Source organism: Monoraphidium neglectum (assembly GCF_000611645.1).
Source record: "Monoraphidium neglectum strain SAG 48.87 unplaced genomic scaffold scaffold00341, whole genome shotgun sequence".
Classification (NCBI taxonomy): domain Eukaryota; kingdom Viridiplantae; phylum Chlorophyta; class Chlorophyceae; order Sphaeropleales; family Selenastraceae; genus Monoraphidium; species Monoraphidium neglectum.
This window is the reverse complement of record NW_014013287.1, coordinates 1-16,301: the sequence shown is the minus strand read 5'-3', so window position 1 is coordinate 16,301 and position 16,301 is coordinate 1. Positions and strand designations below refer to the sequence as shown.

The 16,301-nt window shown below is 60.8% G+C and overlaps 4 protein-coding genes across 4 annotated transcripts; 2 read left to right on the top strand and 2 right to left on the bottom strand.

The window, feature by feature from the left end:
* Positions 1 to 790: 790 nt before the first annotated feature.
* On the bottom strand, positions 791 to 3,399 carry MNEG_2874 (hypothetical protein; the record flags this gene model as incomplete). The annotated part of the gene is made up of 7 exons (XM_014048648.1): positions 791 to 799; positions 1,139 to 1,333; positions 1,645 to 1,870; positions 2,163 to 2,323; positions 2,501 to 2,779; positions 2,962 to 3,097; positions 3,302 to 3,399. 7 exons carry the CDS (start codon positions 3,397 to 3,399, stop codon positions 791 to 793), a joined length of 1,104 nt encoding a protein of 367 aa, XP_013904102.1.
* A 1,515-nt stretch (positions 3,400 to 4,914) lies between these two features.
* On the bottom strand, positions 4,915 to 6,534 carry MNEG_2873 (Chlorophyll a-b binding protein; the record flags this gene model as incomplete). Its single annotated transcript, XM_014048647.1, has 5 exons — positions 4,915 to 5,030; positions 5,183 to 5,378; positions 5,589 to 5,911; positions 6,291 to 6,354; positions 6,475 to 6,534. The coding sequence occupies 5 exons, from the start codon at positions 6,532 to 6,534 to the stop codon at positions 4,915 to 4,917; spliced, it is 759 nt and encodes a 252-aa protein (XP_013904101.1).
* A 2,220-nt stretch (positions 6,535 to 8,754) lies between these two features.
* Positions 8,755 to 10,971, top strand: MNEG_2872 (acetylglutamate kinase; the record flags this gene model as incomplete). The annotated part of the gene is made up of 6 exons (XM_014048646.1): positions 8,755 to 8,784; positions 9,066 to 9,197; positions 9,430 to 9,574; positions 9,719 to 9,872; positions 10,295 to 10,598; positions 10,843 to 10,971. 6 exons carry the CDS (start codon positions 8,755 to 8,757, stop codon positions 10,969 to 10,971), a joined length of 894 nt encoding a protein of 297 aa, XP_013904100.1.
* A 1,584-nt stretch (positions 10,972 to 12,555) lies between these two features.
* On the top strand, positions 12,556 to 14,100 carry MNEG_2871 (Chlorophyll a-b binding protein of LHCII typeI; the record flags this gene model as incomplete). The annotated part of the gene is made up of 5 exons (XM_014048645.1): positions 12,556 to 12,615; positions 12,745 to 12,808; positions 13,126 to 13,445; positions 13,588 to 13,734; positions 13,942 to 14,100. The coding sequence occupies 5 exons, from the start codon at positions 12,556 to 12,558 to the stop codon at positions 14,098 to 14,100; spliced, it is 750 nt and encodes a 249-aa protein (XP_013904099.1).
* Between the last annotated feature and the right edge of the window lie 2,201 nt (positions 14,101 to 16,301).

Below are 16,301 nucleotides of genomic sequence, written 5' to 3'. Positions count from 1 at the left end.
GTGCTACGGCGCGCCTGCCACACCCTTCACCGCAGTGGCGGCCGCGCTTGGGCGCACCGCGCGCCTGGCGGTGGGGGCCGATGGTGGCGGCGTCGGTGAAGCTGCCGGCGGTGGCGATAGCCGGGATGCCGATCATGGGCCAAAGCCGCCACGAGGGTCGAGTGTGGATGCTGGGGGCGCGGTGCAGCGCCACATTGCACCGATCGGCAGGGCGCGCCTGGGCGCCAAGGACGGCGAGGCGGCGGCTGGCTCCAGCATCGCCAACAAGAGTGGGGGGCGTGGGACGGCAGCTGCGGCGGGGGCGGGGGCGGCCGAGGCGTCGCTGCCGGGTGTGTTGCGCAAGGAGTTGTCTGATGACGTGCTATGCGGCGGCAGCGCGGGGCGCGACACGCGGACGCGTGGACCGGCACGGCAGGGCTGAGGGGTTGACTTGACGACAGGGTCTTGGGTTTGGGGTATGACAGCTGCAGTAGGGAGGGCAGCCACCAAGGCTGCCTGCATGAACTTGTTGTAAAGGATCTTGCCTGTCAATTGTGCCTGACCGTTGCTGCTGTCTGTGCCATAGCTTGATGTTGTCGGGGCAGGGCCCCCAATCTTGGAGCGAGGACCCCCAAAAGCGCTGCGGACCGTGTTTAGTGGCCCACCCTCCTTGCGCCTGCGTGGCAGGCGCGTGTCTGCTGACCGGTTTGATGCTGGCTTCGTACCTGACACTGGTAATTGACGATCGTCTGCAGATCGACTGCCGACTAGGTATTTGCAACAAGACTTACCACGAACACGACCCAAACCATCAAATCACCTGGGCATGGCAGTGGGCAGAACAGATGTACACCGAGCCCGGGCAAACAAAACGGACAGAGCAGCAAGAGAAAAAGGACTCAAATCAAGCAGGCGCACTCCTCACTCACTACAACGCTCATGTTTCCAGGCGCGGGCGGCCAACGCCCGGCTCGGTGTCGTCATCGCCCTCAAACTCTGCCCGAGTGGGCGCCCATGGCGGCCGTCCCTCCCAGGGGCTGCGCGACCCCAGCCCCATGAGCCGCCCCAGCCACTCGTTATGGGGCGCATAAAACGCCCTCGCCCTTTGCCGTGCCGCTGCTGGCATGCCGCGCGTGCTGCCGTTGGGCGGGCGGCGCACCTCCGCCGCCCTCAGCCGCCGCCAGAGCGCGTCGTCCGCCGCCACATCCCCGGGCAGTCCGAGGAAGGAGGTCACGCGGGCCAGCGTCTGCCTGGGCCGTTGGAACCAGTCCTCTGAGAGCAGCAGCAGCACCCTGTCGCGTGGCCAGAGGGCCAGCCACTGCTCTAGGTAGAGCGCGTAGAGGCCCCGCAACACCTGGTGGAGGTGGTGGCGTTTTGGGCGGGAGTGGGAATTGAGAGTTGAGGGGGGGGAAGGCGTTATGCATGCCCCAATCTGTGTGTGTGTGTGTGTTGTGGCATAGCCACCAACAATGCATGTCGACGCCTTGTGTGTGCGCGCGCGTCGCTGGTCGGGGCCTCAGGACGCGGTGCGGCCGCACCGATGGCGCAATGCAGCAGAATACGCTGCGAAGCCAGCCATGCCACGTGCTCGTGACTGCTGAACCGGCAAAATGCAAGCCCTCAGCCCTGGACCCATGCGCGCGCACGCCGAACGCCTCACCCCACCTGATCACAGTGGAAGAAAACGCGCTCCTCCTCGTATCCCAGCGACTCGAACACGAGAGCGCAGCGCCGCTCCGCCGGCAGCATCGGCCCGCCGGCGCCGTCACCGTCGCTCTGCCTGGCGCCGGCTTTGCCCCTGTCTTTCGTGATCTGCTTCCTGGCGCAGCGCTCCAGCGCCCCAACCTGGTCCTCCACAAACTTGATCTCGCCCTCTGGGGAGTCCCCATACCTAGGGTTGCACGCGGGAGGGGCGCGTGCATGTGTGTGAGGGGCGCACAGGTGGGGCACAGGCACGGCACGTGAGCGGTGTCACGGCATGCATTTGGGCCACTGCGCAGGCTGCGCACAATTGCCAGGCCAAGAGGCACCGATGCAGCCCAACTTGCACACGCGTCTGCGCTATATAAACAGCCCTCGTCACCCGCGCTCATCACCCGCGTCCGCACGTCCCTGTCGTACCACTGTGTCTGCCACCCATCCGCCCGCTCCCGCCCTCCCCCTCTTCCTCCCCCTCAGGGCACCTGTCCCTGTACTGCCCGTACTCGTAGAAGGCGCTGTGCAGCCGCTCCGTGGGTTCACGCAGCAGCACCACGAGCCGCGGCGGGGACGCCTTGTAGGCGGCGCGCATCATCAGAGGCACCTTCAGGGCCTCGCGGCCCGGGGCGCCGACGGCGCGCGCGTGCTGCATGCGTGGCGGGGCGGGGGGCCCCGCAGCGGGGAGTCGTGCGGGCCGCCATCAACCCAACGTGCAGCGCTCAGACCGTATTGCAGGCAGAGGCACTTTGCCAGGGCCAAGGCCGACTAAGGCCCGCGGGCCACTGAGCCCGGAAACCCTCCTGGGTCACGGGGCGAAGCAAACCTCTGCATGCGCCCGCTCGCCGCGCCGCCAGCACTCCTCCGCGCACTCAACGAACGCCGGCGCCGCCTGGTCTGTGTGGTTCCGTGCGCAGCCGTCGAAGCAGGCCGGCACGACCGCGCTCCAGCGGCGGTGGCCGCGCATGTTTTGCGCGTAGTAGTAGGTGAGCGTCTGCTCGCTGGCGTCACCGATCAGCAGCCGGGGATCGGCGGCAGCCCTGGCTGCGGACGCGTCAAAGGCGGCCGCGTACTCGGGCATGGTCATGTGCTCGCCACTCCAGAACTGCGCGCGAGGAAGGCAGGTGTGGTGGCCTTGGTTCTTCAGGGCGCATTGGCTGGGGGGATGGCAAACACAGGCGAGGGACAACTGGCAGCACGCGCCAACGCATGGCTGCGAGCAGCACCTACAAGCGGCATGCACGAGCCGCACAGAGCCAGGACGCAGCGACCGGGGTTGACACATACCTGTGTGTGGGGATTGTGAGCCGACACAACTTGCGGGTGGCCTGTGATTGCTGCGTAGAGGCTCTTGCCGCCCGCTTGATGGGGCGACAGGATGTAGAATGCTGGGAGGCAGCCCAGACTGTGGCCCTCTCGCTGCCTGGTACAAGAGAGGTGAGGGTTGCCTGTGCACTAAATGATTGCCTGTGCACTTGTGCGTGCTGACTCGTGTGTGCCATGCACGGGTGCGCGCCCAGCAGATGGCGCCTCGTGAAGTGTAGCGAACATCCACTGATGGTGTCTTGGCCGCACCGCATCAGGAAAAGCCACATCAACTGGCTCGCCGAGTGCGCCGGGTGCACACCAGCAGGGGCTGGCGTAAGCAGGGTCGAAGGTGCCGACAGCGGAGAGCAGTTCCGGCTCCAGGGCGCTCACGACAGCTCGGGGCCCTGCTGGCCGCATCAACCCTGTGGCGGGCCCATGAGGGTTGGTTGAGTGGTTCGGGACCCACTGCTTCCGCTTGAACACTAGCGGACAGCGAAGAACTTTTGTTATTGGATATATTACGTTACAAAACCTTCACACCCACCATTGAATTCAGTCCTCACTTGGCGCCACAGGGCCACCTTGGCACTCATCAATAGCGAACCAGCCAACAGCAGCACGAGCAATAGAGGAGCGCAGCACCGGGCCGACTGCTGAGACAGTGGCCATGGTTCTCGCTGCACCGGCATGCTCGCTGCTCGTGACATGCATGTAATAGTAATAGTCTGGTTACTCTGATACTGTATCGTGCGAGCCTGCACACAGATCTTCAACGGACAATTCAATACGGCCCGTGACGGTACAGACAAATTCTAAAGAATCATTTCGTAGCAGGCCAAAATGATAATAGCATAGTGTTTTGCTTCGGTATCAGGGGACACTGGTGGAATGGACCGCATACAGGCGGGCACACCTGCGCGCGGGCGCCTCAACACCCACTGTCAGCGCGTGGGGCCGGCAGCTGCTTCATCGCTGGGGGCACACGTGCACACAGTTGACAAAAATTTGATCGACCTGCCGCTCACTGCGCATGTGAACCATTGTATGATACCTACAGGGGTTACGGCTGGAACGGCATGGATGTCTACAAGCTTGTAGGCCTCAGGTGCGAGCACGCCTGGTAAAGCCGCCTTGCTATGGCCCTGCTGTTACCCTGCCCTTCCTGCATATGTATTGTTTTTGAATGTCATCAACAAACTGCAGCATTTCAGTGCGTTGCAGACTTTGCCAGGGCAGTGACACCAGAAACGCCCCTGTTGGTGGTGTTGCAGCGCACACCGGCGCAAAACAGTACAGTAACTGGCCTCTGCGTCACAGGTGACGGGCAGGAACACTCATGTGGAGTGGGATACTGTACACTGCTGCATGCTGTGCACACCGTGTGCGACGTTGCCATGGCAACCGCCCAACCTGATGTCGTTTATGCTCATCCCTGCTTGCATGATAGGTGCCCGTCTCCAGTTGTGTCCCTTTCTTGTGTACCGCTCCACTTGAAGTGTACAGTCGCTGTCGGTGAGGTGCAGTAGAGCTATGTGCAAGTCATGTGATAACCTGTTCTGACCACTTGCAGAACAACAGTTTTGTGTTTGCACGTCACGGAACCAACATGTTCAGACCATGCATCGAAGGGGGGAAGCTGTTGTGCAGGCACGAGTTGAAATGCACTACAATGTATGGCAAACTCGCTGTGTCCTGATTTACTGCACTGAATGGGTCAGGTGTTATTGGGACGTCAGCCCTTCACTTGCTGTAGCTTGTTCACAGACTCACATGAGTTTGAGATTCACTCTTTACAAACCCAAGTCAATGGGTACAAGCCCTTCACGAGCTGATGCTCTCTTGGGCTTTGCAGCCCAGAGGAATGCTGCATGCAGGGCAGACGCCTCGGGATGACACTCGGTGGTGAGAGAATAAAAATCACAACAACAACATTTACGCAGGCAGGTACTTGCTGGCGAACGCCCAGGCGTTGTTGGTGCCGGGCTCAGCCAGGTGGCTGTCCAGGTTGGCGATGGGGCCCTCGCCGGTCACCAGGCCCTGCACGAAGACTGCAGGGCGGGCCAGGGGGTGGGGGTACCGTCATGGGAGAGTCTAGCTGTTATGTGGCATGTGCGCCAGACACAGGCAAAAGCACAAGCCAAAGGACACATCAAGCACAGCCCATAGCGCAGTCTGCCTCTGCATTCCCCGTGAAACTCACAGCCGAACATGGAGAACATGGCCAGGCGGCCGTTCTTGATCTCCTTGACCTTGAGCTCGGCCAGGGTGTCGGGGTCGTCAGCCAGGCCCAGGGGGTCGAAGGCCTCACCGGGGTAGAGGGTGTCCAGGCCCTCGCCGAAGCCGCCGGGGGCCTCGCCGTTGTAGCGGAAGCTCTCCGCGGCACCCATCACCACGAGCTGCACAAAAGTGGGGGCACAGATGCGTCAGCTTCGTGATCAGGATTGGGTGAGCCACACTGTTATCACATGCCCCAGCTGCCATCACAATCTTACCACAGATTGCACTCATTCGCTGCGCTCATGGTCATAGTTGAGACATAGTTTGACAACCTTTTCACAGACGGCAACTCTGTGCAACACTCCTCACGGGATCATCATTGTGCACACCTGGAAGCCGAGGGTGGCCAGGATGGACTGGGCGTGCACCAGGTTGGGGTTGCCCAGGTAGTTGAGGCCATCGTCAGCGAAGATGGCAGTGCCGGCCTTGAACCAGACGGCGGACTCGCCGAACGGCACGCCGTTCTTGGCCAGGAGCTCGGGGGTGATGCAGCCCAGAGCGCCGAGCATGGCCCAGCGGGCGTGGATGACCTCGATGGTCCTGAAGCGGGCGAAGGTGGCGGGGTCAGCCGACAGGCCGGCGGTGTCCCAGCCGTAGTCACCGGGGAACTCGCCGGTCAGGTACGAGGGGGTGTCCGCCTCGCTGAAGGCACCTGTGAGAGCAGCAGGGCAAGGGAGACCCAAGAAGCCAGTTGGGAGCACTGAGGAGCAAGCATCGTGTGTAGCACGGTGTGCATCGACATTGTACTGCACTGCTGCTGCCTCCCTTCCGCAAAGACAGCAGTGCAGTGCAGTGCAGTGTGGTGGTGCCAGGAGGTTGCCGCTGCCAGCAACTCCCAAGCGCCCCAGATTTCGGCGTGGATCCTGCACAGGGGCTGTTGTCCACTGCTGCCACACGCGACTGATGCGCTGGAGGTCCGCTGGCACAGTCCCACATATCGTCTGAACAACCGCGGATCTCTCGGCCCGGAGAAAATCCCGAAGCTGGCAGCCCTCGTCCTCGAAAGCTTTTCTCGCTCCCGCGCTGCTCACCCAGGAACTTGGGCCTGTCGGGGCCGTACCACTCAACGGCCGCGCGGGGCACCACACGGGTGGCCTGGGGGAGCGAAGGGGGGGCAAGGGTGAGGGTGCCGGGGGTCAGCCAGGCTGCCCCTTGTTGCTGGATCGACCGGGCTGGGCCGTATGATGCAGTCTAAGACCCGGATGCCACGCTCACCCTGGCGCCGGAGGCGGGGGCAGCGCGCAGAGCGCTCTTGGAGGAGAGGGCGAAGGCCATTTTGAAGGTGTGGGGTGACGTCTCACAAGTAACGGCTTGGAGGTGTAATGTGCAACGCGAAACGCACGGGATTTCTACTCGCGGAGGAAGCGCGACAGATGCTAGGTCAAAACCTCGAGGTTTGGGGCCGCCCGCAGGACGGCCGATCGTGCGTCCAGATACAGTTTCGAGCACACCAGGCGCAAGATACGACCGGCAGTGTGGCGTGCATGTGCGCCGCACACTCCCGGCGTGCGCCACCATCTCCTACTGCAGTGCTTTGCAGGTGCCACATGCGGGTGCTACGTGCTGCAGACCTAAGCACCCCACCCCACCCTCCAGGGCCCCGGGCCCAAGGCATGTGAAGCAATGACCATCTGTCCCTGCAGGCCAAGCAGCATAGTCTGCGCTCACCTGGCAGTGGTGTCGAGGCACACGCCCGCACATTGGGGCCAGGGGCGGTCCCATGATGCCGTTGCATGCTGCAGCTGCTGCAGAGCTATGCGCGCCTGCCGCCGCACAATGCTGCACTGCTTGCCCAGCACTCCGTTTTCATGGCGATGCTGTCTTAGCGACTGGGCGCATGGTGCAAGAGCTCGGCAAGCCTGGCTCACAGACCGGTGTCAGCTGAGGCGTGCGCCCCCCATGACGCCGTCCAGCGCCAGCGCCACTGCTTCAAAATATGCGTCTGTTGCTGTTGTGCTGGTACAGGTGACTCTACAATTTGAGTTGCTGTGCTTCACAAGGCCTGCCATCAGCTCTGGCGCAGTTGCCAGGTGCTGCGTGCAGCAACAGATCTGTTGCCATGAGGTGCGTCAAGCGTGCTAGTGTATGTGACATGTTGTGCATGTACATGTGTGAAGATCAAAACAATCAAATACAGAAAACTGAGCTTCTGTACGGTTAAGGCAGGGCAGGGAAATTGAACGGGTGTGATTCCAAGGCGTCACATAAGGCCATGACATAAGCAGGGCCGGCATTTGCTGCTCAGCAGCGGTTGACCGGGCAAGCGTGACTTCAACAGCAGGTGCCTGTGGGCCACTCTTAGTTGCTGGCAAACTGTGCAGGTGCACTGCAAGGCATGTTGGGTTGAGCGGGGGCTGCAAGTGCAAGCCAGCAGTGACCCGCAAACCTGGCCACCTCATGGCAACTGGCGCCTTCTCATTCGAAGGATTGTGTCTGTGATGAAACCTTCCCTATCCCGCGCTCAAGCGCCTTCTGCCACTCTGATCAACTTGCCAACACGTAGGTGGTTGTTGCTACAAGTTCCGTTTGCATGGGTTGAGCAGGATACCCCATTTATTTCGGGCCCTCTGCTGCTTGCCGCACACTTGCCATCGCCCCCGGTGAGACAGTGACAGCCGACTACAACTGCAATGAGAAAAGTATACTTCTGTCACACCGTTATACGTTGACAGATGCTTGCATGCTGCAAACCCTTCCCCCCCTTCCATCTCCAGGGTGTTGGTGATCCGCGTATGGTCCTTACGTCGCCTCATCCTGAACTTGCGACTGCATGGTCACTCGGTCTCTCAGACCTCCAACGTGCATGTCATTGAATGCCAAAAGTGTCATTGAAACATAAACCTGCGCCGTGTGCGCACCAGCTTGCTGCGTGTGGCAGGTCAATGCAGTCAAACAACATGCCAATGATGACATATGACAAGCGTATTGATCCAGCATGCAGTGATCATCCTGGCATCGTGGATATCACTGTTTGCTGGCACTGCACACGTTGCCCTGCCCCACAATTCTAGCATGCATTGAACGAAGTTGGTGGTGACTGGATGGGTGGCAATGGTCAAAATGCTGCCGGCACCTGCCAGCAAAATGGGTGGATGCACTGTCTTGTCTTGTGGGGTGACACTCTGTATCATGCAGCCACTGCTGGATTCCTCAGTGTCTCTGGTGCAGCCCAAGCTGAATGCCCAATGTCGGTGTGAGTGTGAGCGGCAAACACAGGTACAGTATTGCAGTATGCATGCTTTGCAGGCCCCGAGCACAGCATCCTCACCGTACTCATATACCTCGAACAACGTATGATAATGAATACACTGAGTGACCTGTCTACGACAGGTAGGGTTGCCACTGACCACTGACGATCCCAGTGGAGCACGTGATCACAGTAATCGCACGCTTTGTGCGCTTGCAACTTTGACCTCCGAAATATTCGAACTGCAAATCAGTGACACGAAATTTGAGTGAGGGCCACCGCAACATATTTTGAGATCTGGTGGATTTATGGCGGCCTCGCTTCGGACGGGCGCGGCAGTGCGTCCGGTGCAGTGTGCCTCATGCAGCCGCCTTCTGAAGCCCGCTGCACGTGGCATGCTGAGCGTCCGTTGCATGGCCGGAGCGGCGACTGACACCAAGCCAGTGAGCCCCATTGCTCCATGTGGTTCTTGAAACAAATTACTTCATCAAGTGACCAATGTCAGCGTGCTGATCGGCCTGTATGTCATGTGGTGCAGCAGCGGCATCCACTGATGCGCACCAAATGGGCACTTTGCAGCAGCGGACAGCTCGCATGCTTGCTGCTGCGGGCGTCGCAGGTCACCGCGGCGCTGACCCAGCTGGACCGGGTGTCTATTCTGGCGGAGGCTCTGCCCTACATGCAGCGTTTTGCGGGCAAAACAATCGTTGTCAAGTATGGCGGGGCCGCCATGAAGGACCCCACGCTCAAGGTATGTGTTGTGCAGCGGCCCCCGGTGGGACCGGGACCGCGCAGCCGGCCCCACACAGCACGGCAGGCGAGCGTCCGTCCTGCAGGCACAGCAAATCTCCAAGGCCGGTGGTGGCATGCCGTTTTGAGCTACTGCTGGGAAAGCGTCGTTCACCACCCCTGCGCAGCCAACATTGCCCTTATTGCGTGCGACCGGCGCCGTTCCGTGCCCCGTTGCGCCGCACACGTCTCAGGCTGGCGTGATCACGGACCTGGTGCTGCTGTGGACTGTCGGCATCCGCCCTGTGCTGGTGCATGGCGGCGGCCCTGAGATCAACAGCTGGCTCACAAAGCTGGGCATCCAGCCCGAGTTTAAAAACGGCCTGCGAGTCACTGACGGTGAGTGACATGGGCACCGCCGCATGGGTGCCTGCGTGCCGGCTGGATGAGGCCGAGCCCCTGCGCCAACACGTGGTACTGTAGCATCAATTAACAGCGGAAGCAGCAGTTGCAACATGCGCGTTTGATGCAAACGCCCCGCAGCCCCCACCATGGAGGTGGTTGAGATGGTTCTTGGCGGCCGCGTCAACAAGGGGCTGGTCAGCCTGATCCAGCAGGCGGGCGGCAAGGCCGTGGGGCTGAGCGGCAAGGACGGGGACCTGCTGCGGGCACGGCAAATGGTGGAGAAGGACATTGGGTGGGTGCTGGGTACGCACGCTGGCATGTGTGCGTGCGTGTGTGAGTGTGTGTGTGAGTGTGTGTGTGTGTGTGTGTGTGTGTGTGTGTGTGTGTGCGTTCGCGCGCGCTTGCGTGTGTGTTTGTGTGTTGTGGGGGTGTTTGGGGACGCCAATGGGGTGTATGAGGGCGACAGGGCCTGGGATTCAGGGCGGGAGGGGTCGTGCGACTACCAGTCGTGTATGCCCGTTTTGCACGGCCGCCGGCATGTTGAACCTGCAGGGTGGGGGGCCAGGGCCAGGTGCCATGCTGTTGGGGCGGCTGACAACTGCTGGCTGAGCCGCATACAAGCAAGCCCTGATTGTTGCCCTGGGGCAGTGCTTTGGCCTGGTGTTTTGCCCTTTCTCCCAGTCCAGTCCCGGCTCCTCAACACAAACCTTAAAGGTACGTGGGCGAGGTGACCAAGGTCGACGCGACGCTGCTGCGCAGCCTGGTGGCCAGCGGCTACATCCCCGTGGTGGCCACCGTCGCCACTGACGAGTCGGGGCAGGCGCTCAACGTCAACGCGGACACCGCGGCGGGTGAGATTGCTGCAGCGCTGCAGGCGGAGAAGCTCATCCTGATGACGGACGTACCGGGCGTGCTGCGCGACAAGGATGATGTTAGCACCAAGTTTGCTGAGCTGAACATCAAGACCTGCAGGGAGCTGACTCAGGAGGGCATCATCGCGGGCGGCATGATCCCCAAGGTGCGAGGGAGGGGTGAGGGGGGTTGCAAGGGGCGTCCCCAGGGGGTGGGGGCGTGGGCAGGAGTGTTCTTAAACAAGAGGATTGTGTACGCTGCGGCCAGTGGGCGAATAGTGCTGAAGTTGAGTGATGTGAAGGCTTTGGCAGCGGTGGGGCTGACTAGGTGAGGGCTGCCCTTCAAATGGGCACAATGGACACGTGGCCAACGCGCCTTGGCAACGCTGCAACCCCTGGCCATGCCCACAGGTCCAGTGCTGCATCCGCTGCATCAGCCAGGGCGTCACCGCCACACACATCATTGACGGCCGCAGCCGCCACTCCATCTTGATGGAGCTGCTGACGGACGAGGGGGTGGGCACCATGATCACTGGTTAGGGCGGGGCGTCGCGCCCTGCAGCTGGCAATTCACATACTATGCCTCCTGGCATCCACCTGCGTGTGGGCTGCAGTCCTGCACCGCCCTGTGCGGCAAACCCACTTTTCACCTCACGCATAGTGCATCGCTTTGGTCGGCCAGCATGTTTTTAAACTGGCCTGTAACACTGACGTTTGCGCGGCGATCACAAGTAACACCTCCAGACCCTGCTCCAGGCTCCAGTTCACTTGACTTGCTGTGCGTTGAATCACATGTGCGGGGCGCCCCTGCGATTCTTCCTGCATCACCCTACAGCAGCTTGCTCTGCAGTACTCCTTGGACGTGGCACAGCAGTCCAGCATGCTAGCAAGCGTGCTGTTCCTGAGTTTCGGATCAGCACAGTGTATGGACTCACCAGTTCAAATTTGTGCTGAGTTATTCCAATTTCTGATATTTTGGGTTGAAATGCAGTGTGGGACGCCACGCCTGTCACAGGTGCGAGCAGCAGCAGGCAGGCTGCACAATTGTTGCAGTATGATGTTTTAAATCTGCATGGCTTTCAAGTACAATATTGGCAGGAGGCTGGGATGCAGCAAGCAGTGCCACCGCTGGTGTTGTCATGGCCTTATGTGAGCAGCAGCGTGGAATACAACGGGACCCCTCCGCCCCAGTCTCCAATCCACGGTTCTCAAACAATCCACAGAGCCACATCCTTGTTGCACAGTTGCACTTCACAAGCACCTCCCGTCGAACAGCACCATACTCACTTACACAGTCTCTGTGAGGCCACGTCTGTCCCATGGCAGCAGCCACCTCTTGCCCTCAACAGCTCATGCAGCCTCACACGAGCTTACAGACCGCATTGCCCGTGGACCAGCATGGTGGCTAGGCATTGCGGGGCAGTGCCAGGGACATGCTATCGCTCTGGGCATGGCATGGCTGCAGATCTGCAGGTGTTGATCATGGGCGTGGCGTCATGGGGGTGATCCAGCGCCGCCACCCAGTTTCTGACAGCCGGCACACTCAGCCCAGCCAACTGGAGTAACAGGCGCATAGATTATTGCGATGGCCCCACCAGCAGTCCCGCGGCGTACAGGAGTAGCAGCGTAGCGCAAGGCGGCAGCTGGGTGGCGTGTGCGCTATGCAGCAGCAGCAGCATGCAGCGGCGTCATGAGACAGTCTTTGGCGCCACTTTCCAGGCCTGTGGCTAACCACCACCACCAGGTGAGCATAAGCACACTACTAGGCCTCCATGCAGCACCTGGCACTGCTGTGCCTGGCCTGGGCCCATGGCAAGGGTGGGGTGGGGGTGCATGGGGCACCAGCAAGTAGCACATGCGAAGCAGCGCCAAGGCGCAGATAGCGGCAAAGTGGGGAGCGCGCGCAGTGCGTGCGCATGGCACACCGCGGGTCGCATCTTGTGGCTGGCGTGCTCGTAACTGTATCTGGATGCACGATCGGCCGTTCTGCGGGCGGCCCCAAACCTCGAGGTTTTGACCTAGCATCTGTCGCGCTTCCTCCGCGAGTAGAAATCCCGTGCGTTTCGCGATTTGTATCACACCTCCAAGCCGATACTTGTGAGACGTCACTCAAACTCCTCCAAAATGGCCTTCGCCCTCTCCTCCAAGAGCGTCCTGCGCGCTGCGCCCGCCTCCGGCGCCAGGGTGAGCGTGCCAGCCAGGTCTCACGACACTTGATATGCTGGCGGTGCCCTGCCTGCGCGATCTAGCGATGGGAGGCCTCGGGACTCACTCCCCGGCACCCTTTGCCCCTGCCCATCCCTGCATCCCCAGGCCACCCGTGTGGTGCCCCGCGCGGCTGTTGAGTGGTACGGCCCCGACAGGCCCAAGTTCCTGGGTGAGCAGCGCGGGAGCGAGGCTTGTTGCCGAGGACCAGGGCTGCCAGCTTCGGGGATCCGGGCGTTGTCCACGAGATCTTTGGTGCATATGTCCGTGTTTCGGCGAGCTGCGACACCACGTTCTTTTGACATAAATGTTGCAGCACTTGGAGCCAGCGGTGGCAGGAGCTGCTGCAGTGCTCGGCACCAGGCAGCCTGCCCTGTGACGTCAAACCTGGTGGCAAGGCATCCGCGACATGGTACTGTAGGCAGCTTTCCTGCGCACTCAGTGGATCCACACGCGGGCTGACCCTTGCCCTGCATGCCCGATCCCCAGGCCCGTTCGAGGGTGAGACCCCCGACTACCTGACTGGCGAGTTCCCCGGTGACTACGGCTGGGACACCGCCGGCCTGTCGGCCGACCCCGCCACCTTCTCCCGCTACAGGGAGGTGGAGCTCATCCACGCCCGCTGGGCCATGCTCGGCGCTCTGGGCTGCCTGACCCCCGAGCTGCTGGCCAAGAACGGTGTGCCGTTCGCTGATGCCGGTGTTTGGTTCAAGGCGGGTGCCGGCATCTTCGCTGAGGATGGCCTCAACTACCTGGGCAACCCCAGCCTGGTGCACGCCCAGTCCATCCTGGCCACCCTGGCTTTCCAGGTGCGCAGCAGCAGCATCATGGGGGAAGTGGTACCGTGCAGGGTCCTGACGGGGAATTACAACGCTGTTGCCTTGATGACGCTGCCATGGTATCTTCGACCTATCTCAACACAACAATGCTTGAAACTACCCCAACACACAGGTTGTGGTGATGGGCGCCGCTGAGAGCTACCGCTTCAACGGCTCCGCCCCCGGCGGCTTCGCTGAGGGCTCGGACACCCTCTACCCCGGCGGTGCCTTTGACCCCCTGGGCCTGGCCGACGACCCCGACACCTTCGCTGAGCTCAAGGTGGGGGGCATGGGGCGGCTGAAGGGGTTGGCTCGCTGGGTGGGGAACATGAACACATCGTTGTGTATGTGTCATGAGCACCATCTCAGACATGCACATTATTGGCTTGATGCGAGCCGGAGTTGGCAGGTGCACTTGCGCGTAGTACACCGATGTGCACTCATCTGAACAATCACTTGCTTCCTCACCTTTCACTTGAAACCCCAGGTGAAGGAGATCAAGAACGGCCGCCTGGCCATGTTCTCCATGCTGGGCTTCTTCATCCAGGCCATCGTCACCAGCAAGGGCCCCGTTGCCAACCTGGAGGAGCACCTGGCCAACCCCACCGTCAACAACATCTTCGCCAACGCCCCCCGCCTGGCTTAAGTGTTTGTTGTGCATGTTCTTGTAGGGTTGTTTGCACTGAGCGGAGCGAGAGATTGAGTGTGTCTTGTCCGCAACCGCAACGTGTAATATTTTGAGTGCTCATATACTCTTCTTCGGATCGCAGTAATCACATTCATACAAATCGCCAAGTTGCAGCTGGCCCTCAAACATTACCAGAGTAGGGAGCCAAACACAAGCCACGTCAAATACGCAAAGGAATTGTCAATCAAAAATTCGCAGCTGGCAAAGCAAGCACATTTGGAGGGACAAGTGATCAGTGTCTGGGGTGCCTGAACCTTATGCCACCATAGGCAATGCGACATGAGCACCTTTGATCGCCATGCACTGCCTGAATCACTAGGTGAACCACAATCATGATCATACATTAACACACCCTGACAGGCTTGTTCAGATGCACTGACAGGGGATATTGTGAGATAACAGTGAAAGTTGGCCTGTCATCACAGTGAACCCATCAGGGGTCGGCGGCACATTCGCTACAGCCCGCTTTTTCGCTATCGCGAAAAGCGAAAGTGGGCAGCTGCTGGTATTGGGGGTAGCGGCGGCGTTCGCTGTACGCAGGGTTCTCGCTATGGCGGGGTTCGCTGTAGCAGGGGATGACTGTACTGGCAGTGGCATGCTTCACACAGTGGACAGGAATCAACACTTGTAGTAGTCACAAAACTCAACAGCCCACTGGGCTGTGGCGGGGCTATAGAGGCGGCGCCCCAAAAATGGCACTGCTTGCACACGACACCCCCATGTTATACAGAACCGGAGCGTCGGGAGTCTTGTAACTGGGTGCAAGCCCTGGATACTGTAGCCTTTGCCATCAACCCTGAAGGGCTCCAGTACCGTGCAAAATGCAGACAATGCTGCCTGGTGCGCTGCAATGGTCATAACCGTTCTGTGCGATCACTGCAGCGGCGAAAGCCAGTGCACGGCCCCCCCCCGTTGGGGGGGGGGGGTCCCAACATCACGCATATCTTTTCCCCTGCCATCAATCAAGACTGTGACATGCTGCGCGCAGTGAGGACGCCAGCTGGGCAGCAAAAACTGGATTTGCATGCGGCTGACAGCTTTGTCTGCAGCCACACAACTCACTCAGCACACACAGCGCTTTCCTGCTCTGGCTCAACCTCTGCTCCCCCAGCCATGCCTACCTCTGGCCCCTGACATGCGATGTCCTAACAAACTGCTAAACGTAATCTATCTGATGTCTAGTTGCAGCCTGGCAAGATTGTGGCGCATTACCAGGTCCCCAACATTTACCTTACAATGCACAAGCAGCGGTGTACGGGCTGGCAAGCAACGGAGCAATGCCGCCTGCCAAGTGAGTTTGCACCCACGCAGCTCGCACCCGCCGCAGCATGCTGGCAATGTGGACCCCACCCCACACCCCCCAACGCTGTGGGGATGTTCTGTGAGCACGCAGGCCCAGCAACAGCGCGCCAGGGAAGAACTACAACCCTAGAGGGGGAGGATGGACCCAGCCTCTGGGCACCGCGCCAGGGAAGAACTACCAGGACGTGTGCTGCCAACAGGCTGGCGACGCGGTTGGCCTCAGCACGGCAATGTGATGTGATCGTTCCTGAAGAAAGATACGATGTAAAATTATGATGCCACGGCATGTGCAGTCCAATGATTTCAAGACTGCGTTGTGTGGTTCCCAAACCCATCCCAGCACAACCATCTTGCTTGCACGGAGGAAGGAGACTTCTCTCGTGCACGAGAGGTGCAGGTGGTGTATAATCATTGATCAGCCACGCGCTGGTGAATGCCCATCGTTTTGAGGCCATTATCGGGCAGGACAGCCAGGGCAGTGCGGGACAGTTGGCGTAAGCACAGGCCACTTGCCCCCGCCTGCGCCAGCCACCATTACGGTGGCCGCGCGCACTTGCAGTACTCTCGCCGTGCAGCGGCGGCGGTCGGCGTCGCGCGATGGAGCGCCCCTGTCCCCTGCAGCATCAATGGTCAGCGGGGCCACCTGAGCGCACCCACCAGGGAGCAGGAATGGCGCGGGCCGGCAGGACATCAGAGGCGGGGCCCCGGCCTGTTGGGTGGCCCCGCGACCTCCCTGCCAGCTGTGTGAGAGCACTGCACCGCTCACTGCCCCGTCATCAGCGCCTGGTGCCGCTCTTGGAGCCCTGCAGCCGCGAAGCCGCCGCGCCGCGAGAGCTTGGGCCCGCCGCGCCTGCCGC